This window comes from Lepisma saccharinum, chromosome 8, assembly GCF_977018435.1.
Source record: "Lepisma saccharinum chromosome 8, izLepSacc3.1, whole genome shotgun sequence".
NCBI lineage: Eukaryota > Metazoa > Arthropoda > Insecta > Zygentoma > Lepismatidae > Lepisma > Lepisma saccharinum.
Genome location: NC_139236.1, coordinates 83,015,576 through 83,035,379, shown reverse-complemented (window position 1 = coordinate 83,035,379; position 19,804 = coordinate 83,015,576). Strand labels below are relative to the sequence as shown.

The following is a 19,804-nucleotide window of genomic DNA, read 5'->3' as shown; positions in this document are numbered from 1 at the left end:
AAACATTTATGATCGAATTTTCTCTGACATTCATAAATATGTACACAAACATACTTTTATGTTGATTACGAGCCGGCCCCTGTGGTGGAGTGGTTAGCACATCGCGCTACGAACTCTAGGGGTCCCGGGTTCGAATCCTGGCCTGGGCATGGATATTTGTGAGTGTCCATCAATTTTATCATATCATCACTCATCCACATCTTCGCAAATTAGCCAAAAGTGGCACAAAAAGCGAAGTAAAATAAAGCAAATCAAAATCAATGTTGATTACGAAATATGCCTATTGCATTTTGATAGATTGGGCCACGGCCCACTATGGCCAACCCTTGGCATCGCCCCTGAAAAACAGCTAACATAAAATAAAAAGAACTTACCTTATCGTTATGTTTGTTTACAAAAACAAAGTTTAAAGTAAAGAGACTAAAGTAGTTGGAAGAAAAATTAAACTCGACAAACAAATAAAAGAAATCCGATATTCTGCTGCTGCTATGACCGACCGCAATAAAACACGTCGTAGAAGAATTCAAGAGTTTTAAATAATACGCTTCACGCAAGAACGCTATTTAAACAATGTTTTCGTAGCATAAAATATTGCTGATTTTGCTTTCCTGAGTGAAGATGGTGAAACCGGCGGTTTCCACACTAATGCTATTCGTATGTGAGGTATGTTGCACGTAAGTACTTGTTCGTGTGTGTTGGTATATGACCATATAGAGCGACCACAAGGAAAAAAAAAACCTTGGACGAAAAGTCCCCGCGCAGCTTTTCCTTCTTCCTTTCAGCTCGGGCCATAAGGAAGCGTATCAATCCATAAGATTATATTTTATTTTAAAAGCCTCTCTGAATGCTTCATGATGACCAGGGCATTCACTTGTTTATCTCAGTTGTCTCAACCTCTGAGACATGTAAATAATGCACAGTGTTGCGCTATGCAAACCTCCTGATTGAGTTGGTGTTTTCAAGTCCACTTTATGCACACTACGGCTAATCTGGAATGGACCTACAGTTGGAAGTGGGATCCGAACCACTATGTGCCTCGACAGGGTATCGAACCCAGCACTATTTGATTACAAGGCGACGAAGCTTGCCCTACCACTGTACCATCGGGGAGGCACATGTGGGTGTGTGAAGTGAGATAATTTGGGAAGATACAGGATAATACAGGCTCTGGCAATACAGAGTTCAATAAATTACAACGAAACGCTTGGCAATTGCTCGATTTCTTTAACATTAATGATACATTTGGTACATGTGTTATTAATGCTTTGAGGTACCTGTATGTAAAAACATAAAAAATGAATGAAAGAACAGAAGTAGTAGTTAAAGAATCAGTTGTTTTTGCTGAGAATGAGAACAATGGAAGTGTCCCGTTGTTGACTGTTTAACCAGATGTTTAATCCTACACATGTTTCACGATTCGGCATGGAGGAAGAGCTCCATGGCCTAGGGAATATAGAGGTGAGACAAGCTAAGAGGGGACTGACTTTGGATTGGAATTGAGGAGGGAGAAGAGCTTAGGATAGCAGTGGAGCAAAAGTGAGACGACGCGCTGGTCAACCTGTAACGAAGCCAACAGAGGACTTACAGTACGGACGCGATAAGAAGCGGCGTGCAATCAGAACGGTAGAACGTGACCAAATTCTGTCTCCTCGTTGGCTGCCATGTGGCTGGGGGATTTCTACGTTGCCACGTTCGCACGAACACACGGACAGGATAGTCAGCTGTTGGTAAGCTCGGGAAAAATACGTCACGCGAAATTAAGCAAGTACGTATCAGTATGCTAATATATGTTTTTTCCGTCGTAAAGTGATAATTTAACGAATCTAGAAGTTTGAATCTGAAGTTTCCTTTGTTGTGTTTTTATTATGGTACATTGCAAGCATCAGCTACCGGCATCTTTTTACTTACGTTGTATCGTATCACAATTACCAACAAAAGAAAATGCGTCCTGTGTTATGAATAACATTGTGGCAAATCGTTCTCCTTTGATTTCATGCCGCCTCTCTTTGCCTTCTTTATCACGCCGTGATTGTTGAAGCTTCAGAACGTACAAATGAAATGTATTCCTTGAAAATTAGGGCAAATTACGTATAAACAAATTACGTACAACTTCGTTTCGTTAACACGCTTTTAAGTTATATTTTGAGGAACCTACAAAAATTCACCTCTAAAACAGAATTTTACAGAACTGAGTTACTGTATTACGGAGAAGAATTTATCAAGAACAAATCAAATGTGTGTGAATTGATTGATTAAGTTGGTGTTTTAAAGTCCACTTTATGCACACTACGGCTAATCTGGAATGGACCTACAGTTGGAAGTGGGATCCGAACCACTATGTGCCTCGACAGGGTATCAAACCCAGGACTACTTGATTACAAGGCGACAACACTTACCCTACCACTGTGCAATCGGAGAGGCACATGTGGGTGTGTGAAGTGAGATAATTTGGGAAGCTATATGAGAATACAGGCTCTGGCAATACAGAGTTCAATAAATTACAACGAAACGCTTGGCAAATGCTCGATTTCCTTAACATTAATGATACATTTGGTACATGTGTTATTAATGCTTTGAGGTACCTGTATGTAAAAACATAAAAAATGAATGAAAGAACAGAAGTAGTAGTTAAAGAATCAGTTGTTTTTGCTTACCGGCTACCATTGCAGTGGCGCTATCCCAAGATCATCTTCATTGTTGGTTGGTAAAGGAACATCTTCATCTGAACTACTACTGTCACTGCTGTCTTCAGTGTCCAAGTGAAATTACAAAATCCTCCATTTCCTGCTCTTCAACTCCCTCATTTTTCCATGCTTCGGAAATAATCTTTCTTGTGTGTTCTATAGCCGAACGCCACCTATCTGCTGTCACATCCCCGATAGTCTGTTCTGTCAATTGCAAAATTTTAGACAGTGTAAAAGGTGGCAAAATGTTCCTCTGTGCTACCAGCCCTTTGACCTGTGCCCAAATAAGTTCGATGAGAACAATGGAAGTGTCCCGTTGTTGACTGTTTAACCAGATGTTTAATCCTACACGTGTTTCTGTGGGCTCGCGAAAATCCTGCAGTAGGTCAATCCGGCAACAGCCCGTCGCTACCAGAGTGGGTGGTTCCACGCCGCTTGCTAGCGCGTCCCGAATGTAGTTTATTTTTATTCATCAAAATTATCTTCATTCGTCAGATTGTCACGGGCTGCTAATTTAATAATAACTAATTAACTCAATTGACTCAACTGAACTGAGCTTAGCAACGCAACAACGAAGAATCTCTCGCCTCACCTGCTGGGCGAATTAAACATTACATTAATTATAATACGGTCAGGATAAGTGCCTAACAGTCGGAGTTACCGAGAATAAACCTAGGAGGATTTGATTTTAAATACCTGAAATGACGTTACATAATACTACGGTGTTTCTGAATATACATATATATTAAAGCACAGATAAATACACATTACATCTTGCCCTCTTTCACTCGATCTCACATTCATACTCTCATTCCATGGCATATGGCGACAATATGACAATTACAAAAGTTAGATTAATTACTACTTTGACCATACTCTTGCTAAGTCTTGGCTACATTGCCTTTTACAATTTATCGTTTAGGATTTTAAGTATAAAGTGAATAATTGTTCCTTGTGCGAACCCCTTCTATCTTTTCTGAAGGTATAATTATATTCAATGAACTATTGTTTGCTGTTAACATAAACTTTCATCTTTAACATTTGATTACTCCGCCGGAAAACAGATGTCTAGGGTTGCCATAGCACTGATTTAAGTAATGCAATGATTTGATTTACGCAGATTCGCGGTAGATAGTCGTCATCTTTCTCACACACGCACATGGTTGGATCTTACCTTAGTTGCATTCCCTCTGACCTGGGTTGGGTGAAAGTGGTCCTATAGTTTTGGAAGGCCTCCACGCTCCATTGTTGCACCTCGCGGTTATCCTGGTTGGCGAAAGTGGATCAGTCGGCAGCTCCATCTGGCATCCTCGGATCCTGGCTTCACTCGTTCACTTCGCAGGGACGTCCAGGACGGTACACGCCCACTGTCGACTCCATACGACAACTTGCGCAATAATTGGTTAGTTCTTCGCGGTCACTCGTAAGTACAGATACGTTACTTGGGTGATGAGACGAAGATACGCGATGAGCCATTCGCGGTTTCACATGGATATCAAATATTATTAACTTTCACTACTTTGGACGTTGTTTCGGACGATTGACACAGGTGGACGTGTCTGGCGTTATTCTCACATAACCACACGTATGTGCACGGATGCGTTGACGGCGAGGGGAGGAGGATCCCCTGGTTCTATTCTGCTCTACTCCATGGCTCTGAAACACTCACTCGAGGAAAACAAATCCAGACCTCGAGTCTGCTTGCAACTCGCAGCTCGGTCGCGCGTAGCTCACACTCTGGTGGCGATTGTAGGTAAAACTGTGCAAAACTGTTCCAAATCATCCCTTTTATTCCAGATTTGAACGTAGTGACGCTGTACCCTCTATGATCAGGTGCTTGTTTATTGTTTCTGGTGCTTTGACCGTTGTCCTCCTATCCTGGCCAATGCTCACTCAGGTCCTTAACCCCTGGCAGCAGCCCCTCGCGCAGAGATTAGGCTAACTCTTCCTCTTTTGTATTCAGTCACGAAAAGCAAGGGCAACTCGGTAGGGTAGCTTCTCCCTTTCAATTCAGCGATGAATCTTTAATAAATCATAACTCCCGTATTTCTGTTCTGCTTAGGCTCAAATCTTGGAATCAGTACTTTGATGATGTGTTCTTCCGCTGGTTGAAATCTCATCCAATTCGGTCCATTGGTTTAGAAGTTGCATTTTTCTTGATATTCCCATAAGAATGCATGTAAATCTGAATTCGGGCAAAAACGGTGGTTGAGCAAGCTAGTGCTGGCTAAGACAGTTCGCTAGACACCTGTATTCGCGACGGATATTAATATTACCAATTGCAATTAATTCCTACTAACGGGCAATTAGATTAATTACTTGTCACTCAATATTTGACCGTTATAAGATAGACAGGTAACTATCCTAAACCCAGCCATGATTCAGGTTCAAAGGTTCATAAAACCCAACGAGTGACCATTGTCTTTTCTAGTTGTTAAGTTCCTAAATCTTATTTGTACCTTTCGCACTGCCAAGCGTAAACTCGTCATGTTAATGACGAATGCTCTCATCATCGAGGATGAATGATGAATAGGTTACATCACCCAGCAATTCAATACGGAAGCATGGTCCACTCTCCCCCTTCCTTCCTCGCGGGAGTACGGTGCACAGGAGTCGCGGATCTGCGCAGGTTTTTATGCTTGTGGTTCCACTATAGTTTTCCTACAGGATGTCTCTCTTCATCTCTGAGCCGGACTGGGACTTTTTGGCAGGTTAATCCAAAGTGAAGAAAGATTTTCAAGTTGGTTTTGTTTCTGGGAGAGTGCCACGATTGTATCTCTCCTCTATTCTGTTTTCAAAAAATTTCTTCCACTTTCTGTTCTTCTTTATCCCTTTTTCACTCTTTTTCTCTTTGTTTCTTCCTCTGTCCTTTGAGCTGTCTCGTTTGTTTCACTCCTCTCTCTATCTCTCTCTATTCATTACCTTTTACACTTTTCCTTTCTATCCATTTATCCTCATGATCTCTTTCCTTCTCTCTCTCTCTTATTACTTCTCATTCCATTTTCCTATCTTCCATTCTCTCAATCTCTCCCCTTCTTTCTTCATCTCCTACTTTTCTTCCTTTCTTCCTATGCGTATCTCCCATTAACTTCATTTCTCTCTCTCACACACATTCTCTTTCCCTCCTTTTGCTTAACTATCGGCTTCAATCTCTCTTCCTCTGTTTATGTCTCTCTCTTTTCATCTCCTACTTTTTCATTTTTCCTCTGTGTATCTCCTATTCACTTCATTTCTCTCTTTGCTTATCTGTCGGCTTTCTCGCCCGTTCATTCATTCTTCCTGTTTATTTCTCTCTCTCTCTCACTAGCCCTTTCTGTGCTTTCTGTATCTCTTTCTCTGTCTTTCCAGATGTTCCTATCTTTAATGACTTTACGTCCAAGTTATACTAACTTACAAATTATTTTGAAAAATTTTCTTACAGGGTTTAAGTGATCAGGAGAAAAAAAAAACTATCTGAGATCGGGCTAGAGCAAACCCCTACTCCTCTGGTTGCAACGCCCCTGTAAGGTTCACATAGTTTTTAGTCGGCCTTCCAGAGGAGTTAAATGTAATTGACATACGCTGCGGATCACGTTTATTTTTGCTTTAGATTACATGCATTCCTTCATTCAGCTGTAAAGAGAGAATGTATAGCCACATTGAAAATGTGGATTCTATGAACTATTAGGAGGTTTCTGTTGTGTATTGGAACACACGCAGATCGCACTCAAGGTGTCGAATAGATTATAAATGATATGCACGCATAATCCAACATTATTTAATTGACATCAAATTACCATTCGACAAACTATAACGAACTCCATTTATACAAGACAAAACACAATCTGTTTTTACCGACATATCAATAATTTCAAAGGTCTTATAAACCAGACAAGTCTATTTGCATAATCAGCGTCACACACATGACAGTTTCGTATTATAAACAATATCTAATATTAATAGAAAGGATAGTATGATTCGCTTTATTTTACTTCGCTTCTTGTGCCACTTTTGGCTAATTTGCGAAGATAGGGATGAGAGATGATATGATGAAATTGATTAATGGACACTCACAAACATCCATGCCCAGGCCAGGATTCGAACCCGGGACCCCTGACGTCGTAGCACGATGTGCTAACCACTCCGCCACGGGGGGCGGCTAATAGAAAGGATAAGAATGTTGTCACGGAAAACATTTAGTATTTTAATTGATTCATTTAATAATTGCCAGTTGTTCATTATTTATGCTGCTGTGTGAAGTGTTGTCATATATGACGTATGAGAACGTGAGTCATTGTATGTGTGCATGAACCGCTCCGTAGTGGCTACAAGTAGTGGTACTTCGTTGTCTTCAAACCGTGTTGTTTTATGTAATAATCGCGCTAATTCTATTCACTTGGCACACTAAAGGGTGAGATTTCATTCGCTCGTTCAACATAGGTTGAACACAAACCAGAACATGTGGCAACTAGTGTGTTAAAATGGTGTATTGCTTTTGTTCGCCATTCAATTTGCTCGAAAAACTCGTAACATTTCATCACGAGTTAGCGGACCACTGGGCAGGAAGGGTGAATCCCTGGTGGTCTACGAAACCCTAGTTTAACAACAATTCAAGAACAATATGAAACCAACATTTCAATTCAGTTGTTCAAGCTTTATAAAATGACAAATCTTTAAGCTTGCCAGAGAAGTGGTTGTGGAACATAAATATGTGCAAAAAGTGCATGCATTTCCTTTTTAAAAATTACTTGGGTGATAATAATAATAATAGGCACTTATATGCAAGTTACATGAAACAGTGCACATGCATTACTAAATTATTTAGAATAATATTTTAACGTACTGCTTAGCTTATAGTTGCTGTAGTTTCAGTCATCTAAGATTATTTACAAAGGTATAAAATCATTTTTCGATCATAAACCATGAAATTAAAACATGTAATAATTTATAGAACGTGATTTTTTTTCAGATTGTTAATTCTGCTGTAACTATGGACAAGACTTTCAAAGGTTTAAAGTTAGAGGTAAATATTTGCAAGTCCTTAGGAAAAGCAAGGCAGGCGAGAAGGGTTTGTATAATTAATATAATTCTTGTGGATAACGGATGTTTTATTTGTAATATTATAAATCAGCTATCTTCACAATATTACACTGATTTAAATGAAAACTCTGTTTGTGTTAAATAATGCATCTTACTCTCTATTGATTAATATTTTACTTACTGAACTTCAAAAGTTGTTCTTAAAGTAAATAAAGCCTTTGGATCTTTTTAATTCCCTCGTTTGTTAAAAAAAGTGAAAGCATAGTATTATAAAGGTTGTCTCAAAAATACAGGCTTTTCTGAAATAGTAAATAAAAGAAGAAGATGAACTTCGAACTAAATGTATTCATGGTTATGAATAGTGGGTATGCCATTACTAAATTAATTCACTCACAGTCACAAGATGGCCTCATGTCTTGAAGATGACGTCAGTAAGATGGCTACCGTTTTTGCGTAAACATTCCTGAAGCCGCCTAGGAACATCCTGCATGGCTCGACGTAACATGTCCCCAACAATCTGGTTGATTTCCTCGATGATTCGTGTCTTCAGTTCCTCAACTGATGCAGGTCGATGTTCGAACATATTTGTCTTGAGGTAACCCCACAAAAAGAAATCGCAGACTGAGAGATCTGGGGGGCAATGGGATGTCAAGAAATCGAGAAATCAGTCTATTGCCAAACAACTGTCTCAATGCTGCAAATGACTGCCGAGTTGTGTGTGATGTTGCCCCGTCCTGTTGAAACCAGGCGTTGTCACGAATGTGTGGAAAGCGATTTAGTTCTTGAGCAAGGAAGTTGTTCACCATAGCAACATAACGTTCAGAATTGACGGTTACTGGGTTACCTTCACCATCTTCAAAACAATTAAGGGCCTATGATGCCAGATGATGACACTCCACACCATACAGTCACTTTCTGGCTGTGTAACGGCACTTCATGCACTAACTGCGGGTTTTGATGGGCCCAATCCTGAAATTTTGCTTATTGACAAAGCCGCTGAGGTGAAAATGGGCCTCGTCTGACATCCACACTTTGTCAATGAACTGTTCGTGAATGTCAAATTTTGCCAGCACTGATGGCCAGAAATCCCTGCGTTGCTTGTGGTCGTTTGGTTTTAATTGCTGGGCGATCTGAAGTTTGTATGGACGGAACTTAAGGTCAAACTTCATTATGCGGTGCACACTTGACCTATGCAGCTGCAGAGATGACGCTTGGCGTCGAACAGAGCGTCTTGGACTTCTCCCGACGGCAGCCTTGACAGCCTTTAAGGTATCCTGTGTTCCAGCACTGCGAGGTCGACCTGTATGTTTCAGCTTCAAGGTCGAACCTGTTTCTTCGAATTTTTTAACCCAAGTTCGAACTGCATGTCGCGGAAGCTGATAATGACGCCGAAAATCGCAACGTGCAGCCTCGACACCATGGTTCCACACTGTCGTTATTCTTATAATACGCTTTCACAGCGTATGCACGCTGCGCACCGTCCCACTTCTCCATGGTTACGTTATGCGGCGCCACATGTGTCGCAGTGTTACAAACTAACAATTTTTAAAAAAAGCCCGTATTTTTGAGACACCCTTTTTTACCGTAAAATATTGGTTTTAATTTGACACAAAATATACTTTCAGATTTTCCTTTCACTCGAAAGTGATGAGAACGACTCGGCGGGGAAAGAAAAGAACATTTATCAAAAGGAAATGGAGGATTTTCGCCCTAAGCCATCTGGAGGTTTGGGAACAAGTTTATTTAACTATTTGTTAGTTAAAACCACATTGTTACATTTGTTGTAATTGGGTAAATGTACACACAATGAAGGCGTTTTTCTGTAGACTTTTGTCAAACCCGGACGGGTATCCTTTCATTTATTGGTTTGATATCGATTTATCTTATTTACCATCGCTTTTCTGCCCCTCTTGGCTAAACGCGACGTTAGATTAAATTGAAAATGGGACACCAACAAAGAACGCTTGTGTCCAGGCTCGGATTCGAAACCGTGAACTTCGGTGTTGTCTCTGTGTCAGGGCAACAGTTTATTTTATTGTAATATTTTATTAATATGCTAATTACTTAGGTTGATTGATTGATTCATTTGCTCTAGTTTACTTCGCTTTTTGTGCCACTTTTGGCAAATTTCCGAAGAAGGAGATGAGTGACGATATGATGAAATTGATGAATGGACACTCACAATCATCCTTGCCCAGACCGGGATTCGAACCCGGGACCCCCCTGGTAATTAATTAGGTAATTGAATGTACAAAAATATGTACGTATGAATGTGTGTGGCTAGGACCGCACTAATATTCATTAGAGTAAATCAATTTGTCATATATTTTTAGGTTCATATATTCTCTCTGCATAGCAACACATCATAAGTATCTCGGACATTGAAGAAAAAGCGGTCGTTTTGGCTGTTATAAATTAAAAGTTTCGAAACCAGGCTTGGTATTCTTGTAGTTAAAATATTAACTATATAATTATGTTGACTTGTTGCAATCCAAGTGCATTTCCGTACAACGAAAGGTACTCCTAGACAAATCAAAGCTGAGTACCGAGTGCACCGAGCCTTGAGAGGGGAGTTAAAGTGTGGGTAAGGTCAGGTCACAGTGGCTAGACAAAGTCAACGATTTCTATCACGCACGCACATACATAATATTTTATTCATAAAATATTTTAAATTCAAATTCTTTATTTGTGTTGGCGAGGTTCAGTCCGAGGCTGCTTTGCCACCTAGCCCGTGTCATGGATTACATTTAAATTTAAATTTCTTGTATATACTTACAATATCAATAACAGTACATAATAAAATGTACCATTTAGCTACATAATGCTACTACTTACCAAATTATTGTGATAAATGTTACATGAATAAAATATACAAAAGGTGGTGAAAAGACGACAACATAGAAATAAAATGAAAATCAAAATGAAAAAGAAGATTAGACAAAATACATAACATCATACAAGTCACATCATAGTAGTATTTGAACACAATTTCTGCTCTGCTAATAGAAATTCCTTTACTTCATTTCGGAAAGATTCTATTTTACATATACTCAACATGCTTTTAGTAGGCCATTCCATATTTTTGAAGCTAAATATGAAAACGACGACTGATATGCCTGTGTGTTGCAGAGTGGAAGGTTACATTTGAAATTGTTTCTTGTATGGTGGCTGTGCACAGTGGTGCGAGGGATCAACATGTCTGCCAGATATGGCGGCTTTCCAGATTTAATAATTTTATACACGAGGCAATATGTGTGCAGTAGTCGCTTCCGGTACATATTCAGGATATTCCTATTATTTATGATATTTATGTAAAGTTTATTATGGTTCTACTATTTAAAATAAGAGTTCTACTAAAACTGTACGGTGTTTGTAACTATATAATTAAAAAGGACGGACACATATACCATGCAGTAATAGTTTGTATAATCAATATAATCCCCATGGATAGTGGATAGTGGATGTTAAGAATCATCTGATACAAAGTGTAATACCAAGAACTAGGGATTATGGGCGGACATTAATTAGGTTATTATTGATTTAATATATTATAAGCCAGGCCTGGTCAACACGCCATATTGGTGAAAGTGTGTTTAGGCTGAGTGAGGACAAACTTATATCTATCACACGTCTCAGGGGCGATTCTATCATGAGAATCTTACCAATAGAGTATACTTTCCTTTGAAAAATGTACCAGAATCCCGAAAGCAGCGCCATTTTCTACACCAATTCCTCTTCTACCAAAGCAAGTGAAGATGCCTTGCAGCAAAGCGCACGCTGACAACTCTAAAATTAAAACAGATGCAACACAAAAAATACATTGTAATTCTGTTCTCATTGCTCAGGTCATTTGAAGACAAAACCCACACCAATAAAGGCACATAATTCACAGAAATTGAAAACTTCTCATTGTTCTGACACCGTGCTTCATGCTAAATTATCTCACATGAAGATTTTGCGACTCACGAAATGTTTCTTAACAATACTTAGTCGTCACCTGTAATTACCTTCGACAATTGTGTTATGGGTTGTGGCTGTGATCAGAGAATTCAACACGTGTGCAGCAATTATTATTTCTAATGGACCTTAATATGCCACATTATCTAAGGAGCAATAAAATTAGTTTTTAATAAAAAAGTATTTTTTAGACTACACGAAGATACAGAGCGAATTAAGTATCGTTTCAATTGCATTTACGAGTATTTCTGATGAAAATTTTCTGTATAGCAGTTCCTATGAACGCATTATTAATTTCGGCTCAAGTGTATTAAATACAGTGTTAGGAGTTTGAGATGTGAATTTCTGCTGCAATTCAAGTACCTTAAAAAATCATGGTCGTTTTAAAGTAGCGACGGTTAATGTATAGCTAACCAAAATTTATGAAATATTAATGATTTAGATATTACGAGTAAAAACATATATCTGTGTTAAATGCACTAAAGTTGCTGACCAAGGCAGTTTATTAAAAATTAAAAGCACTTTACACGTAACGTTTCTACCCCATATAAGGGTCTTTCTCAGACGAAGAACTAAAAAAAAGCATTTTAGTTTAGTTAGTCTGAGGAAGACCCTCATGCAGGGTAGAAACGATGCGTGTCAAGTGCTTTTAATTTTTAATAAACTGCCTTGGTCAGCAACTTTAGTGTATTTAATATGAAAACAATGTTTAATTGTGTTAACACATGTGTGCACACATCCCCCATCTAGCAAAATTTTCACAAAGTGCCCCTCACCTGTCTCATTGTTACCCCCAGGACCCCCGCCCCACCGCTAATCTCAGGGCTCGACCAAACATGCCCCCAGGTAACATTTTCTACTTCAAGCGCTGTTATCACTGAATTATGATGACAATTGTTCTGTGGGTCAGAGCATGACAATAACCAAAACACTCTGCTGTAATTCACAGCAAAGGCAATTAATAAGAAAGTGAATTTGTGTTAAGGATAATCAAAATCATGTTACAAGATATATGTATACATAGTGGTCTAACCTAATACACACTAGCCTGTCCTCTTTGATCATTTGAAGGAACTGAACAATAATTATAACTGAACCTTAGAAATCTAATATAGTAACAGGGCTAATTTTTAAAAAAATGCGTGTGAATTTTCACTCAAAATTTGTTTTACAATTTCTTGCAAAGCAGTATATTTATTTCACTTTTACAATGGATGACATACTGCCAGAAACAAGTATAAATCACGCATTGGCTTCCATTCAAAAGAAATGTCTTGTCTTAGAATATAATTTTGATCTCAAGCAATATTTAAACTTATTTATTCTTAGTTACAGGTGATCAACAGACGAAAAAATCTGCAACCATACAGAAAGGTATATATTTACTCTAATTTTGCATTATTTTTCAAAGTAAATCATACAGTAGTGTCAAAAATATATAAAGTACAGCATAAATGGTGCTTGACTACTTAAAAGAGAATTTCAAACAAAATTCCTATATCTTTTAATTCTCACAAAATACTACAGACTCCTTTTTTTATTCATGCTAGTGTAGCTAACTAACATCCCAACTGCCAACGTAGGAGACCTATTCATTAATATAATGGATGCAATACTACTCGTATGGTATACATAATAGTTTATTATTTTTATATTTGTTCAAAGAGATATAAACATTTAACTGTGTTTTATCGCTTTCTTCTTTGCAGATGACTTAAACGATGGACCAATATCATTAACAGGTTTGTATAATGAGGCAGATTAATGTGTGGAAATGTATTTAGAATAATTATGTGTTCTCAGGGAGAGGAACAGATGTAGAGCTGTTTACAGCCATTCTCCATGTGTAGCGTGGTCAGCGTCACACTCTATGAAGCAGTGTTCTTCTGCCAGCTAGACCTCGCTGTTTCATTGGAGATGGGAATTTGAACACTTCGTTAAAGTTCAAGTCTTGATTCGAACGTCATTTTACTTCAAAGAAAGTTCCGAAAGATCAGTTTTCCTCTGACAACCATATGTCAAGTCCACATGGAGCCCAGTATATCCTCCCCTCAAACCTTTCCTACCAATAGAGACCGTTTTAGGAATCGACAGTACTTGTCAAGTCCACGTGGAGTAAATTAGATGTTGCAAATTCAGTTTGATAAGAGATTTCATAACGTGAGGATGCGGTTATCTTTGATAGGTAGTGTTATTGTGTTGTGCATTATTTTTAATACAATGTGGAGACCTTGGGAGTGTAACGTCATCACAAACCGTGTTGGATGTCTATAAACATTGCAGGTAAAAGTGACAACAGGTGCTGGCTCAAAACCAGTTACGTTTGTATCCTGTCGGCTTCCTCTCGAGCTATGTCGAAGATACCAAACTGGCGTTCAAATCAGGAGCAGTGGCGGATTAACAGTCCTTGCCCCACCTCCAGTTTTGGAACCCAATCGCCGCCACTGACCAGGAGTTATACCATACAACAGTAGAGGGGAGGGGAAACGTAGGGAGCCAGAGGAAAATAATATTATTTGCTTCTTTTTCCAAGGAGATGTTCAACAGCACAGCGAGTACCCATGTTTACACCAAACGTATGTTCGACAACATCAGCTCCAATACGACAGACCACAAAGAGGCGAGGATTGTACTATTATAAACATTGATACTTCGTATCTCAGGCAACGATCAATTAATTTCGGCTCGCTGCGATACATGTACAGTCACGAACACTTCTGGGATGTAACAAAGTGTTCGTGTGAGTATACATACACAATGTCTCTAGAATCTGTGGAGCAAAGCCGCGCAAAACGGGAGACAGCGAGTGGGCTGAGCAAAACAGTGCAATGGTCTGGTAGTTGCAGCTTCGTTTTCCCCTCCATGCACTCACATCTCCTCTCTCGTGTCCAACGGTTGAACCCTCTCGAGTCAGTACTTGCGCAGATATTTGTCACACAAATCACAGTAAGAATTCATTAAAAATATGAATAGATCCTCATCCAGCAATTGGTGGTAGTGCCATTAGAATTAGTAAGCTTACTCCATAAGTAATATTTTGTATTATATTTTACAGAATGTGCGGATAATGAAGAATTTGCGACTTGCGTGACCTGCGATTTAACATGCGAGAATACGTGGATAGGCGATGAAGGGGAGTGTTCCATATCGTGTTCTACAGGGTGTCACTGCAAGCCTGGATTTGTGCGAAAGAGCCAAGATGGCCCCTGCGTTTCTAGACAAGATTGTTCCATGGGTAATACAGAATTATTTTTATACTCTAGATATTTTCTTTCGATCAAATATTTAGAAAACATTAATATTCACGTTTATACACATGTAGTGAGGATCCTAAAACTAGATGTCGCATTCATGTTCAAGAAGTTATGTTGACGTTAGTCGAGTGTTAATGAACAATCATCGTCAACTGAAAAGTCAGTTAGTTACAAACAACGAAATCCTCTCTTACAGATGTCGATACTTTCATCTTCAATAAATAAAATTATGGCAGCTGAACAAATCAAACACTTCCCACGAGAAATATTTATTTTATTTTCAATGAGTAACGGTGGGGAAAACAAACAAACAAAGTATGTCTTCGATTACAGCAGATAGAGCATCAGTTTTTAATATTTATCCTCTCTAAACATAGGGTGTGTTTACTAATTTCATGCCACCTTCCCACTGCCTATCGTAGCACAATTATAAAATCATTCAATGTATCTACATAAGCCGAAATAGTTATAAAATTGAACCCGAATTTATCAAATACAAACTGTCAATAAAAAGAGCAAAATGACGCATATTGTGAAAAAATCACTGGAGGCGATTGATATTCATATTTTGGAACGTATTTCCACTCACAATAATAAAATCCTGTGTAAATATTGTAAGATCAAACGTTTATAGTGGGCATGAGCAAATATAATGATCACTTTCAGTTTTGCACCCCCAGATATCTGGTAAGGCTTCACTGCTCTCGATTCCCCATAGCGAGACCTGGATATTTGTAATACGTAAAACACAGCTGCAAATATAGGGTGTTTCTGTGTGAAATTCCACTTTTTAATTTGCTGTATCATTTGTATTCGTAGTGCTATTTCCATATAATTGCGCGCCACATGAAATTAAGTTTGTTCGTAGATAGCGCCGGTGCACCAATGTTTCGGATGCAGAAATTTACACAAAGCGGTAGTTAAAGAACTTCTTTTCATTTTCAGTCAACACTTTCAAATCGTAGCATATTCGCTCGGTGTAAGAAATATTGACCCTGGCAGACCTTGGCAGACCTTGCCAGCTCCTGCTCAGAAAAGTGTAGGATAAGCCTTTTACAGGAAATGGTAAGAACACTGGCCTTTGGCTAGAGGTGACGAGAGGCCAAGCGAGGGTTTAAATAGGTGCGCATGAGAGCGACACGAGGTCTTTTTACTTGGAATCATCGGAAAAGCAGGAGCTATTGGTCTATTTTCTAAACCGATCAGGGTAAGCTATCCTTCACCCTTATCTGCCATTCGCATTACTCACTTCAGTCTAAACCGAATCATGAGTTTATTTTAATGTTAATTTAGATAATTGTACCTGGCCCTTTCAGGGCTGTCTCTACCATCAATAGGGTTAATCGGGAGGCAAGTTACACCCTTATTTAAGATCCCCGTGTTCATGTTGAAACGCTACGTGGTGGAGGTGCGGGGCACCGATTGGTTTGTCAATTCTATTAATGCTACACAAGGGGCTTGCTGATGCGAATGCAGTGATGTTCGTGATAGTCTAGATATAAAGATGTAAACCATGTGATTCTCAATAATCAGAATTTGTTCACCCGCAGAAACACACCCGCTTCTATTTACCGAAAACCCCCTCCGGTCAAAAAAGTACTAGCCAATTTAAAAAGCTTGAATTCCAACTGAAACGCCCCGTATTATTTTGAGAGATCAACCAATTACATGAAAAATACGTGAAAGTAACACGATGATACTTTTACATTTATCTAGCTCGAGTTACTTATTTGACACGTCCCGTTGGAGTCAAAAGCCAAGGAAATAAGATACGTGGCAAGTCTCAAGAGAATCTAGGTATGTAGATATTAACAATGCAAATGCAATGAAATTGTTTTAATTATATGAATATTTGCTACTGTAACTGCTAATATTTTGATGGTATATAGTACGGCGGATATGTGTAAAATCGTGCATTATAGTGATAAAAGAATGAAACTTCAAATGTGGTTTAATATCCGTCTTATATCATTTTAAAGATTAGAGGCATTTAAAATACCCTGTTGTTCAGCAATGGCGGACGTTTTCAAAATGGCGACCGGTGTATTAGTATATCGTTTGACACAAGCAGTGTAAATGAACTCTTATTGGCCCTGTTTGAAGATTTATCTCTGTTATTGGTCAAAGGAAAAGAAAACTTTCAAATAAGGCCTACGAAAGCTTTCTAAATGCGCATTAATGACGATATATACCTTGATTGCCTACGTTTAAGGGGTGCGTTTTTCAAGATTGTTTATAATAGCATGTTTTCTGTTCAAACTGCTTCAGCTTTTAAGTCTGGATGACGTGTAATCGTTAATTTATGAACAGTTTAGTTACTAATTATCATATTTCACGGGATGTGGATATATGGGTTGTATAAATTCCAGGGACAAAAACAGAAACAAAGAACTAACCATTTAATGCTACTTGAAAGAATCTCTTGCAATTCAAAAATAATATTGAATGTTATCCATTAATCAAATAGTTTTAATTTTCAAATTATTGCTTATAATATCGTAGGTATACATGACCATATCATATAATCATTATATATATATGGAAAAATTGTTCCTGCGTTGCCGAACGCACCTATGCACCATCGAAGTTCACAAGTTCAGAAAAAAATTCTGCGTACGCCAGTGGTCTCAATTAACACTTTCAAACAACAATGCAACTACACATATGTATTAATTATTAATATTAATATTATATTACCAGTATTCCTCATATGTCTATCCCACTGAAGCCACAAAGCGAAATATGTTATACATTCCTTCTGACTTATTCACTAATCTCTTTGCATAGTTCTTCTATAGAAAAAGGTTATCGAGAAACAGCTTGAGGCGGTAATTCAAAAGAAAAATAGGCAATAAAAATATGTAGAAAACTCAGAAGACTTTCAACTCAATCTAATCTAAAATGTATCAATTATTTTATCAGTTACGGTTAACAATAATATAGTTTGTATTTGCTAAATTTTTACAGCATGTCCGGAAGGGGAAATATTTAAGAATTGTGGAAGCAGTTGCAAACCTGAAACATGCGTGTTCTCAACCAAGTTCACCTCAATGTGCTCGAAGTTCTGTATAAGTGGCTGCGTTTGCGAAAAGGGTCTGATACGCATGTTCCCTGGTGGACCATGTGTGCCGAAAGAAGTATGTGGAAAGGTACATGATTCTCCACTTCCAAATGAACTCAATTAAAGGTAAGGTAAAGTTATCCGTGCATATTGCACCGTGCCATAAACACACATTGTAAAAGATGTGAGAGTAGGGCCCCACACATTCTCAAGGTAGCCCATTTTGGAGGCGTGATCAGCACCATGCTCCGGCCGCTTTACCCCCATGTACATTATTATTGCATATCTACTGTTATTAGTATGAAATCTTAATTGGTCACTAAGTACTGTCCATTTTTTGCCTATTAAATATTGATTTATTGAATGATTGATTTGGCTTATTTTACTTCGCTTTTCTACACTTTTGGCTAATCGCGTAGATTAGGATGAAGGATGACATGATGAAATTGATGAAGGGACTCTCACAAATTACACCCATGCCAAGGCCGGGATTCGAAACCGGGATATCTGGCGTCCCTACTATGTATTCAAACACTAGTTTTCGAGACAGGATCTCTTCCATTGTCTACAACAATTTCATTTTGCCGGTATTGGGGATGGAAACAACAGCAGATCTGCGAGTTGAATACCACCGTGCAAACCAACTACATCGCACCTTTCGGAATTCTGTGATACTTTCTGCTACATTTAAGTCACTATCTCTATTATCTGAGAAATAGGTGGGGCACAGATGCTTGAATACTACACGTGGACGGTGTATTAAGTTTTTTTCGCCAAGAGAATGAAGACTGATTGTTGCTATTGCCCTAGCCAAAAAACCAATAAGTCTTACCAGTGTGGACAGGCCCGTATCTAGAGGGGGGCAGGAGGAGCAACTGCCCCCCCCTAGAGCCTGCTTTGCCCCCCTGTGAAAATACAGAACACATTCCTATCTGGAGTTCTCACTAATCTTTACAATTATATCGTTTGTTACTCTAGCAACATAACAAAGACACTTATTGATTTTGTGATTTATTAGGGTGTATGGGATTTCGTATAATGTCGTATCAGGATTGGGGGGGGGGGATTCCCTTCCAGATTCAGACTTCGGTAAATGATTTCGAAATTTTCAGTATCTAGAACAGTTGTGGCATTTTGAGTATTCTTGTATTAAAGGTGCCTAATGTGTTCGGATGTTTTTCTTGGATGTCTTGCTATGAACTTGGAACTGCTTAAAGTTTTGTTTCCCAAGTCTACCTTTTGGTAATAGTGATTCATGTGGTAGAGAGAGGGAGTGGATATTTGATTTTTGTTACTTAGCGTTGCTTTTCTACCACTTCTAGCTAATCGCAACAATGAGTGATGACGTGAAATTGATGAAGATACTCTCATAAGCAGTGCCGCAACCACAGGGGGCATTGTACCCCACCCCCTACCTTGGACGGAAGTCCATTCTAGGGGAAGCAAACATTAAAGTAAAAAAACAAGACTAGGAGAATCTAAGAATAGCAGGACAATTGGATACCCATGATGGAATTAGTTTTTACGTGTTCCTTGCATTTTTCTTTCAGACGGTCAAGGGCACTTGCAAGGGGCACAGAGGGGCAATTGCCCCCTATCGATTTCAAATTTTATACAAATAAAAATAAAATTCGCAAAATTTTCTTTCTCGCTTCGCTCGCGATGTCTGCTGATTCTCATAGTCCAAGTTCAGAGCCAAAGCTATGGGGCGGCGGGAGTCGGCCCTGGGAGCCAAAGGATCTATTTGATTTTTTTTTTAAAGTGCCCCGTGAAATTATTGCGCCCTCTTAAAACAATTTCTTTCTATGAAACTTAATATGAAATATTAA

At 38.7% G+C, this 19,804-nt stretch overlaps 1 protein-coding gene and 1 long non-coding RNA gene across 2 annotated transcripts in view; one reads left to right on the top strand and one right to left on the bottom strand.

Annotated features, from left to right (window-relative positions):
- LOC145991227 (uncharacterized) overlaps positions 1–19,804 on the bottom strand; it is a 140,208-nt gene that overhangs the window by 116,939 nt on the left and 3,465 nt on the right. The window lies entirely within an intron of this gene.
- LOC145991329 (otogelin-like) lies at positions 603–18,099 on the top strand. The gene is made up of 7 exons (XM_083127330.1): positions 603–663; positions 7,633–7,686; positions 9,329–9,428; positions 12,990–13,034; positions 13,370–13,402; positions 14,716–14,895; positions 17,882–18,099. The coding sequence occupies exons 1-7, from the start codon at positions 619–621 to the stop codon at positions 18,097–18,099; spliced, it is 675 nt and encodes a 224-aa protein (XP_082983456.1). The 5' UTR covers positions 603–618.